We start from the raw sequence: 19,693 nt of genomic DNA on the forward strand, positions 1-19,693 counted from the left end.
ACAATAGCATTTCTCCAATCAACAACTACCTAAGCATTTGCTATAGCATGACAGAGTACCTTTGTAAGTTCTGTAGCTCAACTCCATTTTTGGTCTTTGTGAATTATACTGCTTGAAGGAGCCACTTGGATTCTGGTAGACTTTCTGACGTAGAGCTGAGGCCAGTGCGTGTGTCTGCTAACTACTCAGACCCTCTTCGGATCATTGTTAGAAGGGGCAACAGGAATGAAAAGTGGGGCCTCTGGTTCAGATGGTGGTCGGTGGTCATGTTTCAAATCTACTTGGACAGAATAATGACTGGAAAGCTAGTTTACTTGTAGAGAAAGAGGGGAGCTTTAGCATCTCCCATACGAAGGACTTACTTTCAATACTACACAATAACTTTCTTCTCATAATATAGTTCTTTTCATAGTGTTTGTATAGAGTAATCATAGAGTTAACTTTTATGTGATATATTTAAAATGTCAAGAGCAATGGAAATGATATTTTGAGATAAAAGACCTTACTTACTTATTCACTATTGTATCACAGATTAATAAATATTTATTAAATGTATAAATGAACAAAATAAATAATATAAAAAAGGCAGAATGCAGTTTTGGTTGCCTTTCATGAGTTTTTAGAGCAAATTTACACTTTTGTTTAATTAATGGACCTGCAAACTTTTACAAACCAGTTTCTAAAATTTTCACTGTTTTCTTAATTTATGCAGTGATTAACAATAGTCTGAAAGCATATAAATGAGGGACCATCCACATTTAAATTTGTATTTTTTTCTTTCTAATTGTATTAGATGTAGGAATATTAGTTTCTAGCTTGAGTTGATGGATCAGTGACTATCTCCACTAAGCACCACATGAAATGTCCATATTTTTACACAAAATTGGTCATAAAAGATTTTTGTAATCTATGACTATACCACAAATGGAAAAGGATAATCAACTTTACTTAAATAATATTTTCAAGTTATAAACACATTTTATTAAGTATATCAAACTGCCATTTTAATTTATAATTGAATTTGTAGAAAAGTATTGACATTTTATAATTCATATCATTTATTTGATCTTCTTTTTTTCCCTTTAGGTTTTCTATACTGGAATTGTTATTTATGCCCCTGCCCTGGCTTTGAATCAAGGTACATTTTAGAGTTAAACAAATTATGTTACATTTAGGGTTCATTTTTAATACACTTTATTTCCTTGGGAGATGGAGGAATGCTTCCAGTAACCTGCACCAGCTTGAGGGGGGAAAATGGGTTCAGTGTCTACACTAGCAGTTTCCTTGGGTTCCTGAATCCATAGCTCTGAAAGTTTTGTTCATTTTTAGGGTAGATCTCACTAAGCAAATGAGTCCCTGAGACATGTCATTCTCCATTCCTTCAGAATGAGCGCCCCCTATAGTCTAAATCGTGAATGACTGCACTTCTCTTTTGTGGTTACAACCTGGAACCCATCTACAAGATGCTTTTTTCTGTTTGGCTCAGTTGCTTTGTAAAATGTCAGGCAGAGAAGCTGTTCTTTTCCTCACTTATAATGTGGTCCGAAAAGCAAAATAAATAGATCTGTGTGATTTGAATATTAGACTACTACTACTGACAAAAAAAACAAACAAACCCACAGATGGCTATAGGGTTCTTATAAACAAATGTAGGAAGGTTGCACTCATCAACACATTACTGTTCTCTCTAGTTTAGGCAGATAATACCTGTGAAACTGGGACAGCTTATCGAGGCAAAGGTTCATGTTAGTCATATTCTCAATGGACTTCAGCGAAACTCTACATGCTTTGAATTCTTATCACTAAGAAGGGAATTTACCTCTAAGACTTCCTTGTGATATTGACAAATGGACTCTGTGATGGGAGGAATATGGTGCAATCCCTGGAGTTAATATAAAATGAAAAAAACCTTGCTAACTCCACACTTTAATTTTTTTTTCATTTCATGATAGATAAATAGATAGTACTTATCATCCCATTTTATAAAGTACAACGGCATCATCACAAACAACTCTATTATGTAATGAACGCTTCATTTCACATGTAAAAATCTGAGCTATAAACTTCGTAAGTTGCCTATTGGCTTTAAGTGTTAGTGAAGATTTTTGGCTTTAGGGTTTCAAAGTGCAGTTTTCACATACAGTTCTGGGAAAAAGAGAGCAGTACCTTCACCAAGCACTCTGCTCTTACCAATTTATCGAGCAACTCTTTTGGAATAAATGAGAACCCAAGGGACTGCATGTTGACACTTGAGTATCAGTTGTGTATTTCACAGTGACCAAGGCAGTGGTCACAAGCACAGACATATTACTTACCACGTCACAAGTGCTCAGTAGAAACTTGTTTCACCGAATTGAAACTTCGTCATATTTAAAACATTAACATTAATATCTCATTTTTGTCCAGCAGGAGCCTCATTAAATTGTCTCCTGAATCCAAGTAGTGTTTAATAGCTACCTTACTTTCTGGGAGAGCAAGATGTTTCGGTCTTACCTTACTTCTTGGCCCTGCCTGGGCATCAGCTATTCTTCCCAAGGAGAAATTGTATTTAGAGACCACAACCTAACTATCAGAGGTATTCATCGCTACTGAGTTGGTCATTTATTCTAGGTCTTGTTAGTGGACACAATTGGGAGATGTATATTAAAGAAAAAAGTAGATGAAGAATTTATACTGATATCCTCAATGTTTAAATTCAAACTTGGGATTACAGGGTGTTTGCCTAACTAATTTGGTTTTATATTTTGTCTTGTATTTTATGCTGAAACTCTTGTTGTTTAAAAAAGTAATATTAATTAGACTATTTATTTTCTTTATGCAAGTATGTAGATGTATATTGTGTTCTCAGGCTTGGCTGCATGTTGGATCCACCTGGGGAACTTTATAAAACTACTGATGCCTAGTTTCCACTCCTTGCAATACTGAATTAGTCAGCAGAGTCACTGAGATTTTTAAAATCTTCTCTGGTGATTTTAATGTACAAAGTTGAAAACCACTAATGTAATAGCTTTCGATTAGCAATTTCAACATTTTTACCAATAACATGTAGCCAAAAACAGTTAAAATTTATTACCCTGAAGTTTTTTCCCTAGTGTGTATCCCAGTGGAGATATATATAAAATTACTGTGTATTAAAGTTTTGGGGAATATTTAATTTCTCTGTGGTTATATCACAAAATTGATATATACCTACATTCATTTATTTCATTTTGCTTTCAATTTTTAGGAGTTTTTAAATTGAATTTTTGTGATTATGTAGAACATTTACATGATTTCAAAGTCCAGTCTACAAGATCAAATATGTTTAGAGAAGCCTAATTTACATTATGGTCTCTCCTACCCTGTTCCCCCTCCCCACGGGTAATTTTATACCTGTTTTTTAAAATTTATCCTTCCTTTATAAACAAGTATTTATACTTTTTTAAAGATAATTTTTAGAGCCATTTTAGGTTTCAACAAAATTGAGAGGATGGTGCAGAGATTTTCAATATACTTTCTGCCCCCACACATGCATCGCTTCCTCCAGGACCAATGTCACCCACCAGGGTGGTGCACTTGTTATCCAGAATGAATCTACACTGACATGCCGTAACCGCTCAAAGTCCACATTTACCTTAGAGTTCAGTCTTGGTCTATAGCTTCTGTGGGTTTGGACAAAGGTGTGATGACATGTATTTGTCATCGTAATATCATACCGACTATTTTTACTGCCCTAGAAGTTCTCTGTGCTCTGGCTGTTCAGCAAGAACTCCCACCACCCCCTTCAGCAAGCACTATTTTTTCTATAGTGTTACCTTTTTCAGAAAGCATATAGCTGGAATCATGCAGTATGCAGTCTTTTCAGATTGGCTTCTATTATGCATTTAAGGTTCCTGCCTGTTGCCCTGGCTGGGTAGCTCAGTTGGTTAGAGCATCACCTGATGCACCAAGGCTGCAGGTTTGATCTCCAATCGGGGCACATATAAGAAGCAACCAATGAATGTACAAATAAGTGGCACAAGAAGTTGATGTCTGTCTGCCTGACTGTCTGTCTCTGTCTCTCTCCCCCTCCCTCTTCTCCCTCTCCTTCTCTCACAACTAAAAAAAGAAAAAAGGTTCCTGCATGTTGTTTTGTGGCTTAATAGCTTATTTCTTTTTAGTGTTGAATAATATTCCATCGTCTGGATGTTCTACAATTTATTTGTCCATTGCCCTCCTTAAGAACATCTCAATTGTTTTCAAGTAGTGGCTGTTCTGAACAAAGCTGCTACAAACATACACGTGTAGGTTTTTGTGTGGGCATAGTTTTCAACCCTTTTGGGTAAATACCAAGGAGCATGATTGCTGGATTGTATAGCAACAGTGTAGTTTTATAAGAAACTCATAAACTGTCTTTAAAAATGGCTATTACTATTTACATTTTCACCAGCAACATGTGAAAGAATTCTGTTGCTCCACATCCTGATTAGCACTTGGTGTTGTCGGTGTTCCAGATTTTGACCATTCTTTTAGGTGTGTACTGGTATCTTGTTCTTTTAGTTTGCATTTCCCTGATCACACATGATGTGGAGGATATTTTCCATTCTTTGGTGAGGTGTTTGTTAAAATCTTTGGCCTATTTTTGAATTGGGTTGTGTTCTTAACATTTAAGAGATTTAAGACTTTTAAGAGATTTGTTTTGGTATATTTTTGATAACAGTCCTTTATCAATTTTTTTTTTCAAAATTTTCTCCCAGTCTGGATCTTGTGTTCTGATTCTCTTGATACTATCTTTTTTAGAGCAACTATTTTTAATTTTAATGAAGTCTAACTGATCAACTATTTAATTCACAGATTTTGTCTTTGGTATTGTATTTATAAAGGCATCACCATATCCTAGGTATCTTATTCTTCTCCTTTGTTATACTCTAGGAGCTTAATAGTTTTGCATTTAGGTCTATGGGCCATCTTGATTTAATTTTGGTGAAGGGTGTAAGTTCTATATCTGGAGTCATGTTACTTTGCCTGTGATGTTCAACTGTTCCTCACCATTTATTGATGAAGCTGTCTTTACCCCATGGTGCTGCCTTTGCTACTCTGCTGAAGGTCAGTTGACTATATTTATGAGGTTTATTTCTGAGCTCTCTGTTCTTTTCCACTGGTCTACTTGTCTATTCTTTTGCCAATACCACACTGTCCTGATTACTGTAGCTTTATAGGAAATCCTCAGGGGGAGTCACTTCTCCAACTTTCTTCTGCTCCTTCAGTATTGTGTTGGCTATTCAGAGTCTTTTGCCTCCCCACATAAACTATGAAATCAGTTTGTTGATTCTACACAGTTTGTAGTTATAAACAAAATAACTTGCTGGTATTTTGATTTGGATTGCATTGAATTTATAGATTAAATTGGGAAGAACTGACATCCTAACAATATTCAGGCTTTTTGTCTATAAACATGGAATATTTTTCCATTTATTTGGTTCTTTCATTTTAGTCATCAGAATTTTGTAGTTTTCCTCATATAGATATTGTATACATTTTGTTAGATTTTTAGCTAAGTATTTTATTTTATTTAAGTATTTTAAATATTTTATTTTGCTAATATAAATAAATGGTAATATGTTATTTTCAGAGTTTAAAAACAATTTTAATGAAATATTAACTTCATATAAAAATTCATAAATTTCAGTCTTTGAAAATTACAATTCAGCTTAAAGGTACAAAAAGGGAGCCAAGAAGAAAGTGGTTGATCCATTTTCTAAGAAAGATTGGTATGGTGTGAAAGCATCAACAAAATTCCACTTATTTATTGTTGGTATACAGGAAAGCAGTTGACTTCTGTATATTGACCCATGTAATAATTCCTTATTAGGAATTAGTTTCAGGAGATGTTTTATTGATTCTTTCAGATTTTCTATTTAGATGATCATGTCATCTGTGAACAAAGAAAGTTTTCTTTCTTTCTTCCCAATCTGTGTATCTTTCTTTTTCTTGCTTTATTGTATGGGCAAGGACTTTCAGTATGACATTGAAACATAGTGTTGAGAGGACATGTCTTTGCCTTGTGCCCAATCTTAGTGGGAAGGCTTCCATTTTCTCACCATTAAGTATGATGTTAGCTGTAGGTGTTTGTAAATAGTCTTTATCAAGTTGAGGAATTTACCCTCTACTTCTTGTTTACTGAGAATTTTCATCATGAATGGGTGTTGGATTTTGTCAAATGCTTCTTCTGCATCTATTAATATGATAATGTAATATTTCTTTTTTCTTTCTTAGCCTATTGATGTAATCAATTTCATTATTTGATTTTCAGATATTGAACCAGCCTTGCATATGTGGGATAAATCCCACTTGGTCATGGCATATAATTCTTTGTACACTTTTATGATTTGATTTGCTAATACTTTGTTGAGGACTTTTGAATCTTTGTTCATAAGAGTATTGGTCTGTAGTTTTCTTGTAATGCCTTTTTCTGGTTTTGATATTAGGGTAATGCTGTCCTCATAGAATGAGTTGGGAAGTTATTTCCTCTGCTTCTCTCCTCTGAAAGACATTGTAGAGAGTTGGTATAATTTTTTTCTTAAATGTTTGCTAGGATTCACCAGGGAACCCATCTGGGCTGAAGCTTCCTGTTTTGGAAGATTGTTAATTCAATTTCTTTAACAGATGTAGGTCTACGCAGATCGCCTATTTCTTCTTGTGTGAATTGTGGCAAATTATGTATTTCAAGGAATTGGTTTACTATCAAATTTGTGACCATAGTCATTCTTCTATTTTATAAAATGTAACATGCCCTCCACTACTTAGATAGATGTCAGCAGTTTATACCGACTTCTCTCTCTCGGTCCCATTTTAGTAAGGTGCACAACTTGTCCATCAGGGACTGGGAGGATAGTGTGTTTATTGGAACCATGAAGACAAATACCCTCAGTCTCCATTCAGTGTGGATAGCTACCTCATAGTATTAAGCAGTTTCTTAGCTTAATTACAATGTAAATATTTTTTCATGTATTTAATTTAGCCAATTTTGGATTTGTGTATGGTGCCTGAGGGTAGATAACAGGTCTACTTAGCTCATCAGATAGAATTTTAAAGTCCAGTTGTTTTAGTACATCTTATGAGACTTGGGTCTAGTTTTAGGCAAGTGGGTATAGAGGTAAGTACCCAATAAAGGATATAGCTTCCCCCTGAAGACCTTTTTGAGAAATGCTTTTTATTATGCATGTTTCATAGTTACATATGCGTTTTCTTTTCTTCCACAGTCACAGGATTTGATCTGTGGGGCGCAGTGGTGGCCACAGGGGTGGTCTGCACGTTCTACTGTACACTGGTATGTCCACAACATTCCTCCTCACTTCGCCCTGCACACTTGCTTTGCAAAATTGAAAATTCTGGTAGTTGCATGCTCCAGTCTGGGTTGTTCATGCCTACTCTCCTATCTCCCACTGTATAATTTTTTGTAAGGAATATTCAACCTGGGGTAAATTTTGATCCTTTGTAGAACATTAACCATAACTGAAAATGTTTTCTTTCATCTGAATCATGCAATGGTCCCTAATCTTGTCTCCTAATTCATCCTTACTGTTGCCAAGTTATTATATAGCTGTGCATATATTATTCCTCAGGTCAGAAACCTGAGATAACTTCTCATCACCTTTAGGGACAGGCAAAATATTTAAGGACCAGTGTGGCTTGGGCACTGATACTCCCAGTGGATCCTTAGCAGTGGTGCAAGTCTTATAGGATCTCTGATAGTCCGGGTTTTAACCCTTTAATTGCTGGATCTTTACAGGGGTGTCAAACTCCTTTTCACTAGGGGCCACATCAGCCTCGAGGTTGCCTTCAAAGGGCCAAATGTAAGTTTAGGACTGTATAAATGTAACTTGGAGCTCAGTTAAGCAAGAGCTCCAAGGTGCCGGGCCAGATAAAACAAGGTAAAGGGCCGGATTTGGGCTGGATTTGGCCCGTGAGCCTTGTGTTTACCACCTGTGTTTTAGGAGACAGGCTTTCAAGGAGGGGCAGTGCCATTCAAAGTCAAAGGGACTGGAGGGGGACACTTAGGACCTTTGTGGCAGTGGCTAAGACAAAACTATTTTAGTATTTCAACAATTGGTATGACCATCTGTGCCTGCAGTTTGAAGACCATCCCTGCCTATAGGATAAAATCTATGATATCGCTGTTTACCACTTTACTCTGAGTTTTTTGCCCAACAGTCTCTCCATGCCACTCCACTCTATTCCAATTTATACTTTGACCTATCTATGCTTTTGCCCATGTTTTCTCTGCCATAAGGATCTTCCATCTCTGCCTCTCGTTTGTGTGAAGATTTGGCTTAAATATCACCTTTTCTTGAAGGCTTTCCCAACCTGTCTCCTCTGAGTGCACTTCTTGGCCAAAATCCATGTATTCAATAAAGTTGTACAGCTTAATGGGTAAGCACGTAGGTGCTTCATAATGTCTGATAGAACATTAACCCTAATACACTTTTCCCTCAAAGGGTGGTCTTAAGGCCGTTATCTGGACGGATGTTTTCCAAGTCGGGATCATGCTGGCTGGGTTTCTGTGTGTAATCATACAAGCCGCAGTGGTTCAAGGTGGAATCAGCAATATCGTAAATGATGCCTATAATGGTGGAAGATTAAACTTCTGGAAGTAAGTTGCTATTTACATCTTGATTAGTAGAATATTTTTTTTCTGTAAAAATCTCTGTATTGAAATAGTAAGTTTGCATTAGAAAACACACACACACACACACACACACACACACACACACACCCCACTAAGGATGTGATACAGAAATTTGAAGCTGGCATGTCAGTGTGGAAGGACTTGTTGCTAGGTCTCTAAAGGGTTAAGACAGTCAGGTGTACTTAGTTCCGTGACACTTAGGATGGGGCTCCCTCCTGAGAAGGGACTGATAGTAAAAGAGTATTTTCTTTCAGACAGTAAAGTCTGGGTTAGGTCGAAGAGGTGGGTAGGGTGATAAAGGAGGAGATAGTGGAGAAATAAGGAAAGAAACCTTTTAAGAGAAAAACACTAAAAGACAGTGATTCCATTTTGACAGTTCCCTGTTTCAAGTAGCCTGGATAATTTTTAAAAATATTTATGTTCCCATGGCAACATATAGTATATTATTATGCCATATTTTTATATTATTATGCCAGATATATGATATGTAAATATAAGTATATAATCTGCATTATATACTATTATATGTTATTTCAAAAGAATTGACTAGAAAAGGAAAGGCCAGTACCTCCAGTGTCAGCATGGCACCTGAAATAAGGTGTTAAACAGCTGTTCAGTTTTCCCAGAGAGACTAATGGAGAAACTAGATATTTCACCACAAATACATCATCCAATTTAAAAGGATGTTTAAAACGCCTTTCCTTTTGTGTCATCAGTGTCATTCTTGTACATCATGTTCCATGTGGAGAAGGGCTCATTTTACATGAGAACACATAAAGGAGAACAGCTAATTCTCCTTTTTCAAAAAAGATTTTATGTATTTATTTTTAGAGAGAGGGGAAGGCAAGGAGAAAGAGAGGGAGAGAAACATCAATGTGTGGTTGCTTCTTGCACACCATCCACTTGGCTCTCCATCCACTGAGCCACACCAGCCAGGGCAGCTTATTGTCTCTTTATGCAGCTCCGTTTTGAGACAGGCATGCTGACATCATTTCAAGAGGAAAAATATTGTTTTGCTTTGGTGGCTCTCTTCTGGATGTCTGAAGATAGGCACTAATGTTTGAGAAAAGCTTTTTCATAAATTGAACAGGGTCATTGTGTTAAGTTGCAGGGATGTGCTACAGAGAATCAACTGTTTCCAATATTTCTTTCTCCTTCTATCTCAAGAGTCAAGTTCAAGGAAGAGAGCCTCCCATTGGCCAGGCTTGGCCATGACTGCATCACTTAGCTAGGGCAGAGCAGGACACTTTGATTGACAGCCATTTAGACTATTTATTGGAGAAGTGGCAGTTTCCCCAGAGCAAACCTGGGTTGCTGATACCAGAAGGGAGGCATGGATACAAGAAGCAGTGGCCACTCAGGAGACCTTGAGTGCTCCTGCGTCTCTTCCTACTAGGCTATATGTTGAGGGGAGAGGATGTGAAGCCAATCATTTTCCTGCAAGACAATGGTCACTTTATAACAAGGATAAACCCATTGCCACAATGAACTGATAACTTATAACTCAAGATGAGATTCTAAAAAGTAAAAGATTAGTCATTTATATGAGTTTACTTTGAAGGTTGCCAACCAGTTAAATATTAATGAAATACCTTATTAACTTTTTCTCGTTATGCAGCTTTGTTTTAAGAATATTGTAGGCAAGAGATCTGCTCTGGTTGAAGAGAAGGATTTGTGTCTTAGTATTTTCTGTACAGTCTGTAGTTGGTACATGTCTTCCATGTGGCCTAAAATCTCTGAGCTGGGTGTTCTGAAGCTTCTATGGCCTCACAGAGCTCATTGAATGCGTTTGGCTTTTGGCTTCCATTAGCTAATATAGCAGCTTCTTTCTCTGTGGGAGGAAAGGTCAACACTCTTGAAGCTCTTAGACGTTGATGTGAAATGTTAGAATATGGAACAAAGGTTCTCATCTTTTCATTGGCATGCCAGAAGATGCACAAAATTGGAACATTTTACTCAACTGATTTGAAACAAATTTCCAGAATTTTATAACGTTCAGAAAGTTTCCCTGAAAGTTAATATTGCATACATTTTTCAAGCTCCTATTATGTATCAGAAATGAAGAGAATCATTCCTCCCAAGGTAATACATTAAGAAGGGTTAAAGGATGTAGTAAATGTGGAAGTTGAGCTTTTTTTGTAACAATATTTGGTACAGGTCATAAAGTGACTTTCAACTTTTAGTATTTAGCTTGTGCGCACAGCATTTTGAGAAAGCACAGTTGTTGTGGCATGGCAGTTTTAGAACATGAACACTTTTATACTATTAATTGACTGAATTCCTAAGCTTAAATATAAACTAGAACTATATACATGTACTAGGATGGGATTTCCCCAAACCCATCCAGAATTCCCAATTCTCTGAAAGTGTCAATTTTATTTCATTGAACTTAAATTAGGAATATTTCTACATTTTACAATTACTTAATAAATTTGTATGTATGTATGTATGTATATATATTTATGTAAGTGTACATTGCTTACTTTCAAAAATAGTCTGGAGGGGATTTCTGTATTTTTTCCCAGTAGTTCTGATTTGTTTTCTCTTTGTTTCCATTTAGTTTCGACCCCAACCCTTTGCAAAGACACACGTTCTGGACAATCATTATAGGAGGGACCTTCACATGGACCAGCCTGTATGGTGTCAACCAGTCCCAAGTGCAGAGATACATTTCCTGCAAAAGTAGATTCCAGGCAAAACTGTAAGCCAAATTATGGCATGTGTATCATTAATAACAATTAATTGACTTTATGGAAACTCTTTTATAAGTCAGACTTAAGTTTGCGTTTTGAATGATGAAATTCCAGCAGATACATGATATACTTATGAAAGGATGAATTAGAACGAAGTGGTACTCTATGTTTCAAAGAAGATATTTAAACACATTTACATGAATTATTAAGGAAAACAAATCTTATCAAATAAATAGGTATTTATTGTACATCTGTACAAGGAGGTATGGGGAAAACTATAAATATATGGCTCTTGTCATTAAGTAACTTAGCAGCAACTTAGGAAAATATATTCAAGTATGTACAAAGTGAAATAACACTAGAGAGGTACAAGGGTTTCGTGAAACACTATAACAACAGAGGAGGTGATCCAGAGCATAATGTTGCCAGAGGTGCTGGTGTATTTTATTTTCAAACAGTCACAGGTGTATAACTCTGCTCTAATACTTGCTAGCTGAGTGATCTTGGGCAAGTTATATAGTCTCTCCGAACTTCAGTTTCTAAACTTGTAAAATGAGCATGAGAAACATCATACACCCCATGGAAGGTGCTGTAAAATACTATGTTCTATATGCCGATGGTAAGTGTCCAGTAAATGTGAACTCTTTTCCACCTCAGATCACGGGATGTGAATCCCGATTGAGACATTCCTATCAGCCAGGCAGATCCTAAAGAATGATCACATGCGGGCCGGGAAAGAGTAAGAGAGCCTTGCAGGCAAGCAGAGTAATTTGGACAAAGCACAGAGATCAGGAGGACAACATCGCCAGAGAACTCTCAAGCCCATTGGCTTGAGGAAGGAGTATGATCAGTGGCCAGTTCTTCCTCAGGAGACCTCAGATAAGCATGGTGACCACCACTTCCCATGTTGGCAGATGAGGCTGGCTTAGCCCACAGGTACTTAGGGGCTTAAAAATTCTAAATAGATTAAGAATAACAGGGTAATTGGAATAGGAGAAGGAGTGGCAATTTTATTTCTGTTCTAAGGAGAACATGAAAATATTGGGATGTCACATGCCAGAACTCAATATATTGAGAGTACATTGGTTCAGACAGTGTCTTTGGAAAAATCCCCCAGTAAAAAACCTATATGAATATGAGTACAACACCTGGACAGGCAGTCCCCCAAAATCGAACTTAAGAGTTGTAGTATTTTAAGGAACTTTGAAGGAATGTCATTAATATATCTAGTAATCTACCCGACTTTAAATCTATACTAGGACTGATGCCTTAGCCGAAGTATTAATTGTGCACGTGTTCTTCTATTTTGTTGGAAACACAAAGTTCAAAAAGCCCACTTTTATAGCTAAAAGAACAGCATTAGAGCTTTCTTAGAAAGAAACAATTTCCTTCAGAATAGCCCAATGGGCCTCCTTAAAAAGGCAGACTGCCTGCGCTCAGGGGGACCATTTTCATAGGCTTTCTAACACTGGCCCCGTGGGAAGAACGAATCCCAGCCCCAAATCAGACTTACTGACCTTGACTGACCGCGGAGAACATCAGACACTGATAAGTGATCTATCTGAATAGCATTCAAGTCCAATAAAACCACACGGTTAAATATTAAACTCATATATAGGCAAGAGGAGTTTCTGAGCAGGAAAGGGTCTGGGTATATTTTCTGATGATTTGGAGATGAGGTATAGTTACTCTTTCTATTTTTAGACAATAACAAAATACAATAAATTTAGCCAATCAAGAAAAACAGCTAGCAGTCTGTTGTGTGGCCCCTGTCGTCAGGTCCGTCCCCCGGGCAGCAGACACTGAGGTGGAAGTTGGCATGCCAGAATCTTCCAGGGAAGCGAGGGCAGGGAGGAGGGCAGGAAAGCCAGAGGGAGACGTTGGACCTCAGTGCAGTCTCAACAGAGGCTTAAAGCTCCGATGACTCTTCAGGCTTGTCCCAAGTGAGGGTGAGGAGAGTGAGCTTTTCTTCAGTCTCTGAATCCAGTGCTCCTCAGACACCCCAGAGAAGGAGCCACGACTGCTGGGGCGGTACCTCTGTTCATCCCAGGGCTGCCCATTGCAGTGTCTGCCATAGCACCGCTGGAGAAAACGTAGTGAGAGAAACGTTGACTATTCGACTGATTATCGGGACATGGCATTCAATGGCATCAATACTAGTAATATCAATAACTACTACTTAACAAGTGTTGATTACTGGCCAAGCTCTGTATCATATAATATATACTCTTTCATTTCATCTTATAACTCTGTGAGGTAGACATTGTGATTATGTGCAAGTGAAGAAACTGAGGGTCAGACGGGCTAAATTATTTGCGCAGGGTCACATGTGGTAGGTGGAGACATGTTTTAGGTTCAGGCCTGGCTCCAGCACTGTTCTGTAAACCTTCGGACTCTCCTGGGGCACACACTGTGCGGGGGAGGGAGGGTAGGGGGTGGAGCGATTGAGCAAAAAGGAGAAATGACTGACGGACATGGACAGCAGTGTGCTGATTGCAGGGGGTGGGGTATAAGGGGACTTCAGGGTAATGGAAAAAATGCAATAAAGATTATATTAAAAAAATAAAAAATAATGCTGAACATTGTTTGGGAAGATACCATCCAAGGAATACAGGTTTGCCTTTCACACTAATGGATGGTATTATAAACCACATTCAAACACATTTGATGAGTTCTATGTAGATGCTAAGTATATTTAGCAGTTTATAATTGTACTACTTTAAAGGGAAAATGAGCAATAGTTGCTGCTCTGTTGACTATTAAAAAGCTTTACTTCATGACAAGAAGCCCTGAAGTAGCATAATTAGATACCATCATAAAGGTAATAATGCCCATGGAGCTCTGGGAAAACCTCACCTGTTCTAAGGATTTCCCAACATGTTCATTGACGTCATAAGCAGAAGGCTAGGCCAGGATAAAATAAGTAGCATTTTTGATAAACAGAAGATAACACACACGTATTGAATACAGTCATGAAAGTTTCTCCTGCTTATGTAACCAGTTTCCTCTTTGGCATGGAAAGTACAGCTGTCATTTGCTGGTTTGTTTTTGCTTCTTCAGGTCTCTCTACATCAATCTGCTGGGACTCTGGGTCATCCTCGTCTGTGCGGTGCTCTGCGGGCTCGCCCTCTATTCCAGGTACCAAGACTGCGATCCCTGGACAAACAAGGAAGTGTCTGCGCCAGACCAGGTTTGGGACCGTGTCTGTCTTACACGTGCATTAAGAACATTCAGAAAGCTTAACTGTTGGAAAGAAAAACCATTCATGTTCTTGTAGATAAACAGTAAATAGGCATAATATGATCATATTTAATTTCTATAAAGCATTTGGCAAAATATGACTTCAGCAGATATAGCAAGGATAAAGAAGGCTGTATCCAAGATTAAACTATTGAAATACCTGAGAAAACTTCAAGCCAAGTATTAAATAGAAACAGTTTAAGGTTGCGAGTAGTAATGTAAACACATTTTTAAAAAGCCAAAACTATACACAAACCATGTTACCAAAGAACATTTTGTGGTATTATTAGCTCTCCTGTTTATAAATAGTTTACTTTCCAGTTTTTATTGTTCAGAATATAATTGGTATACAATATTCTATTAGTTGCATTGGTTCCAGGTGTACAATACAGTGATTTGACATTTTCATGCCGTACAGCATGGTCACCCCATGGAGTCTAGTGATCAGCTGTCACTGTGCAAACTTATCACAGCGTTGTGGACCTGTCAGTTTTTAAGTGACAGAGAGATGGATCTAGTCAGTGAACACTACTGAATACCAACTACATGATAAGATCCTATGCAAAGAGCTTTGCATGCATTATCTTGTTCTCACAGCCTTGTAATTCTAGTTTTATAGATAAGGGGATGAATGAGTCTCAGAGAAGTCATATAAATTGCCCAAGGTCACATAGCTAATTAATGAGAAGAGCTGCACACACTCATCAAATACGCACCACTGGTCAGGCACTATCATAAGTGCTTTGTATAAACTTCAACTTTTAATTCTCACAGCCATAGTCTAAGGTAGGTTCTGTGATTATCTCCCATTTAAAGATGAGGAAACTGAGGCACAGAGAAGTTAAATTACCAGCTAGTAAAGCTGGACCCAGGATTCCAGCCCAGGCAGGCTGCACCCAGAGGCCTAACTGAACGAACCTCTGTGCCATAGACTGTCTTTCAGAAAGTGTAACTAGAATTTAAACCCAGGACTACCAGAGTATAAAGCCCGAGTTCTCATTCTCTTAGTTCTTGCCATAATTATGTCCTAAGACTCGCTTATAAATCGAGTGCTCAGAGGACTCATTAGATTTAAAGACAGGCTGAATTTCATGTTGGTGCAAATGCATCACATGTTTCCAGAAAAATACCGTCTTTGTGGGATTAGAAAACGAGAGCATCCTTGAGCTGTGTGTCTCAACCCTGTCTCCACACACGCTGTCCTTGTGGCAAACAGACCCTTCCTATTCGCCCAGACAACCCGAGAGTCATGTTTACTCTGAAGATGGAAGCCCTCTTCCAATGTATCCCCTCTAGTCAAGAATGTTTGTGAGTTTTTGTCAATCCTTATTGTCTGTAGTTTGTATCATGAAGACAATGGGGATTTTGAGAAAATTCATATACCTTCCCCTTCCCCTGGGGAAAAACAACCACTCTAACTTCCTCACCTTGAGGCTCCTTGTCATAAAAGCGTTCAAGGGTCTCACATGCACACACCAATCACTCAGATAGTGTGTGCTGTTTGAAAAAGAAAGAGGTCTTCTCCTTATAGAATGTTTCCAGTACTGTATTCTTAATTCAACTAATATCACACTGGGGATACAATACAAATAAGGCACAGTCAGAGGAAGGTGAGGTCAAAATCTTAACTGAGGAATGCAAAGATACATTGCTGCCCCATTCTGCAGGAGCTCATCCTAGGAAGCAGGATTAGTACCTACATATAGTTTTACTAATTTTCTCTCATCAATCTGACCCCTTTCATTCTGTCTATACCTGAGCGGGCTGTTCAGAATACGAAATGTCACACCACAGAATTTGAGAAAGTTGATGACAAGGTAGAAAATTTTAGTTCTTGTTGTAACACTAACAGTAAACACTTTCCTTTTGCTTATGTGTAGAATATTGCTTGAAGTTAGACTTTTAAACTATCTTACAAATATTGGGCCTTAATCTCATAGAGAGAGAAGTGCTAGTCTCATTATCTGTGAATAAAGAGTTAGTAAATTTTGGAGAACGTGGAGGAAGCATTGCTGAAGCAATTCAACGCAGACCCTTGAAACAATGAAAGATGCTCTTCCATCTCCCACCAACAAACCTTTGTTAAGTGAAATCCAATAGTCTGATAAGGTAGGGACTGGCATTCACCCTGTAGTATGGGAGGAGGAATTAATAATGTTTCAATGCAAGTTAGCAAACATGTTTCTTCTGGAAAATTATCTACTCAGGCCCCTTTTGATTCAGAAATCCATTTTGCTTTAAGACTACCATGTAGCATAGTGATGAAACGTCCCTACTTTATACCTCTTATACCTCCCTACCTTATTGAATCTTTATTTTTAAAGTAATTTATTAAAAAAGCAAGTTGGTATCAGGAAGTTTTTAAAAAGCAGCAAGTGTCAGGACTTTGCTGACATTGCTTTCCACTTGTCACTGTCTCATGCAGTTGTAATGATACTTTCAGTCCTGGGCAGTGCTGCAAGTTCACAAGGGCAGCCTTGAGTCACCCAGTAAAGTTAAGTTAAGTAAACGCTGCTTTGCGCAGAGGTGTGTAAAATATTTCTTTTAAATTGATCTATTACTTCAAAGAATGAGAATAGCTACCTTTTATAAAGCATTTACTGTATTCCATAGACTATACTAGCAGCTTTATAGAGATTATCTAATTTATCTTTTGTAGCAATTCTATGAGGTTAGTATTATCACCCTTATTTTACAGATGAGGAAACTGAGGATCAGAAGAATTAAGTAAAAAAAGCCACATCTGTCTGAATCTCGAGACTGTGGGCTTAAGTACCATGCTATTCTTTTCTTTAGGTTTTAGCAGTTAAACAGCTTAATTTGGGGTATTTAGAAATTTCAGTTATACAGAATAGCTACTTTTGGTTCTTGAAAAACACAAGATAAATGAAGTATTCATTAATTTTACGTGGTAGCAAATAGTACTCAGGAGTAAATTTTGGGATTTTTCAGCTCATGCCATATTTGGTACTGGACATCCTGCAAGATTATCCAGGACTTCCTGGGCTTTTTGTGGCCTGTGCTTACAGTGGAACGTTAAGGTATGTACTTCAACTCGAATAATACCCCATTGGGTTATTATTAACCCAATAATGTTAATAACCCAGTGGGAAACCCAATTGGTTTCCCCATTGATAGCTTCCTTTTTTATTGGATATCAGTGGGGATAAAGCTGAATTCTGGACATGGGCACAAATGACTCACTGGAGGCAGTCTACTGCAGTGTCTGCTGTTGGTTTGATTCTTACCTCTATGGGTCAGCACTCTGTCACCAGTCTGTACTTTCTACTTGGTCCCATCTACCTAATACACCATCACATGCCCTGTGGAGTCGCAGTAATGGTGATCAATGATGGTAGCTGTCAAAAATGGGTGCCTACAGTCTCAGTTTAAAACATACATGTGGCTATGCCCTGGTTGGTGTGGCTCAGTGGATTGAGTTCAGGCCTGTGAACCAAAGGGTCTCCGGTTCCATTCCCAGTTGGGGCACATGCCTGGGTTTTGGGCCAGGTCCCCAGTAGGGGGTGCATAAAAGGCAACCACACATTGATGTTTCTCTCCCTCTCTTTCTCCTTCCCTTCCCCTCTCTCTAAAAACAAATAAAATCTTTTAAAAATTAAAAAATGTATACATGTGGATAAAATGTGGTCAAATGGAAAATTAGAGTTAAAATTTCTGCCCTGACTGGCCTAGCTCAGCGGATTGAGCATGGGCTGCGAACCAGGCATCGCAGGTTCGATTCCCAGTCAGGGCACATGCCTAGGTTGCAGGCCATGGCCCCCAGCAACTGCACATTGATGTCTCTCTCTCTTTCTCTCTCCCTTCCCTCTCTAAAAATAAATAGATAAAATCTTAAAAAAATTAAAATTTCCTATTTACATGCTGAATAATATACACTGTGTTTGAACTTACTCATTGTACTTTGCTTGTGTTTGCTCCAGGGAATTCTTATCATTAACAAACTACAGCATATGTTAGTAAGAAATCAGGAAATTAATATTATTGATCTTTATGGCATATGTTAGTAAGACTTATGACAGTCCTCTGTGCGTAAAGAATAGTATATTTTGAAGTCACTATATAATGATACTGCATAATCTATGTAGATTCTTTCCATAAACACTGATGATTAATTGCAACATGGAAGCAACATTAAATTATCCATTTTCCCTAGTAAGCCTATAAATGTCACCTGAATCATTCTTAGATAACAGCTTCCAGGAAGAGGATGCTGTGATCATTAAAAATAATATGGTAGAAATCTGGTTATATTTCAGAAGTAACAATTTGTTTTCCCCTTTCTCATTCCTGCTTAAAGAATTATTATAGTTTACATATCATCAACCAAAAGTTTTATTTCCTGTTTTCCTTCACAGCACAGTGTCCTCTAGTATTAATGCCTTAGCAGCAGTAACTGTGGAAGATCTGATCAAACCACGCCTGAGATCAGTTTCAGAAAGATCTCTGTCTTGGATTTCCCAAGGAATGAGTAAGTTTCCATTTTCACAATTCACTTTGTAGCTCTGGGAGGTGGTTTTCAGAGATACTCTTTTCCATGAAAAATACAGAGTAGGGACTTCTGAGTGTAAATATACACGCATATGTATGCCTGTGACATATTTGCCATCATGACTTGGGAGACACATCAGTTAATTGGCAGGAACCACAAAGAACAATTTCTTAATCCAAGTCTGTTAAAATCTCAGCCACAGAAAAAAATATTCAACCCCTTTCCTTTTTGACTTTGACCAAAATTTTAAGAAGTATCCTAATTTAGAACCAGGAACCACACTTTTTCTATATTCCCTAAGAAGGAACCATCAGTTTAAGGTAACCGTCTGTGTATACGAACTGCAGATGAAGAAACAGGGCATCGTGACTTTTGACCTGGCTTGATTGCCTGTTTCATCTGTATACATACACCGTCCTGGAGACGGCCTGTAAAATTATGCAAGGAACGCTCAAATTCTATTCTTAGATTATAGGACCTAATTTCAGGTTAAATATCAGCTTGAATGGGAAGGTTTAAAGGCCTTTATTTCCCAAATGACCCAAATGTAACATCTGACTGATAGAAATCTGCCTAGCGCATTTCATTGGTCATTTCACCTTC

General features: G+C 37.8%; 1 protein-coding gene across 1 annotated transcript in view; it reads left to right on the forward strand.

Moving 5' to 3' along the window:
* Positions 1-19,693, forward strand: part of SLC5A8 (solute carrier family 5 member 8) — a 42,220-nt gene that overhangs the window by 6,267 nt on the left and 16,260 nt on the right. Inside the window, exons 3-9 of the mRNA XM_045826652.1 lie at positions 1,087-1,138; positions 7,221-7,288; positions 8,457-8,611; positions 11,208-11,348; positions 14,401-14,530; positions 17,533-17,621; positions 18,957-19,069. Coding sequence (XP_045682608.1) covers positions 1,087-1,138; positions 7,221-7,288; positions 8,457-8,611; positions 11,208-11,348; positions 14,401-14,530; positions 17,533-17,621; positions 18,957-19,069 — 748 coding nt within the window. The remainder of the gene's footprint in view (positions 1-1,086; positions 1,139-7,220; positions 7,289-8,456; positions 8,612-11,207; positions 11,349-14,400; positions 14,531-17,532; positions 17,622-18,956; positions 19,070-19,693) is intronic.

Source organism: Phyllostomus hastatus, unplaced genomic scaffold, assembly GCF_019186645.2.
Source record: "Phyllostomus hastatus isolate PE091 unplaced genomic scaffold, TTU_PhHast_1.1 phas_scaffold_755, whole genome shotgun sequence".
NCBI lineage: Eukaryota > Metazoa > Chordata > Mammalia > Chiroptera > Phyllostomidae > Phyllostomus > Phyllostomus hastatus.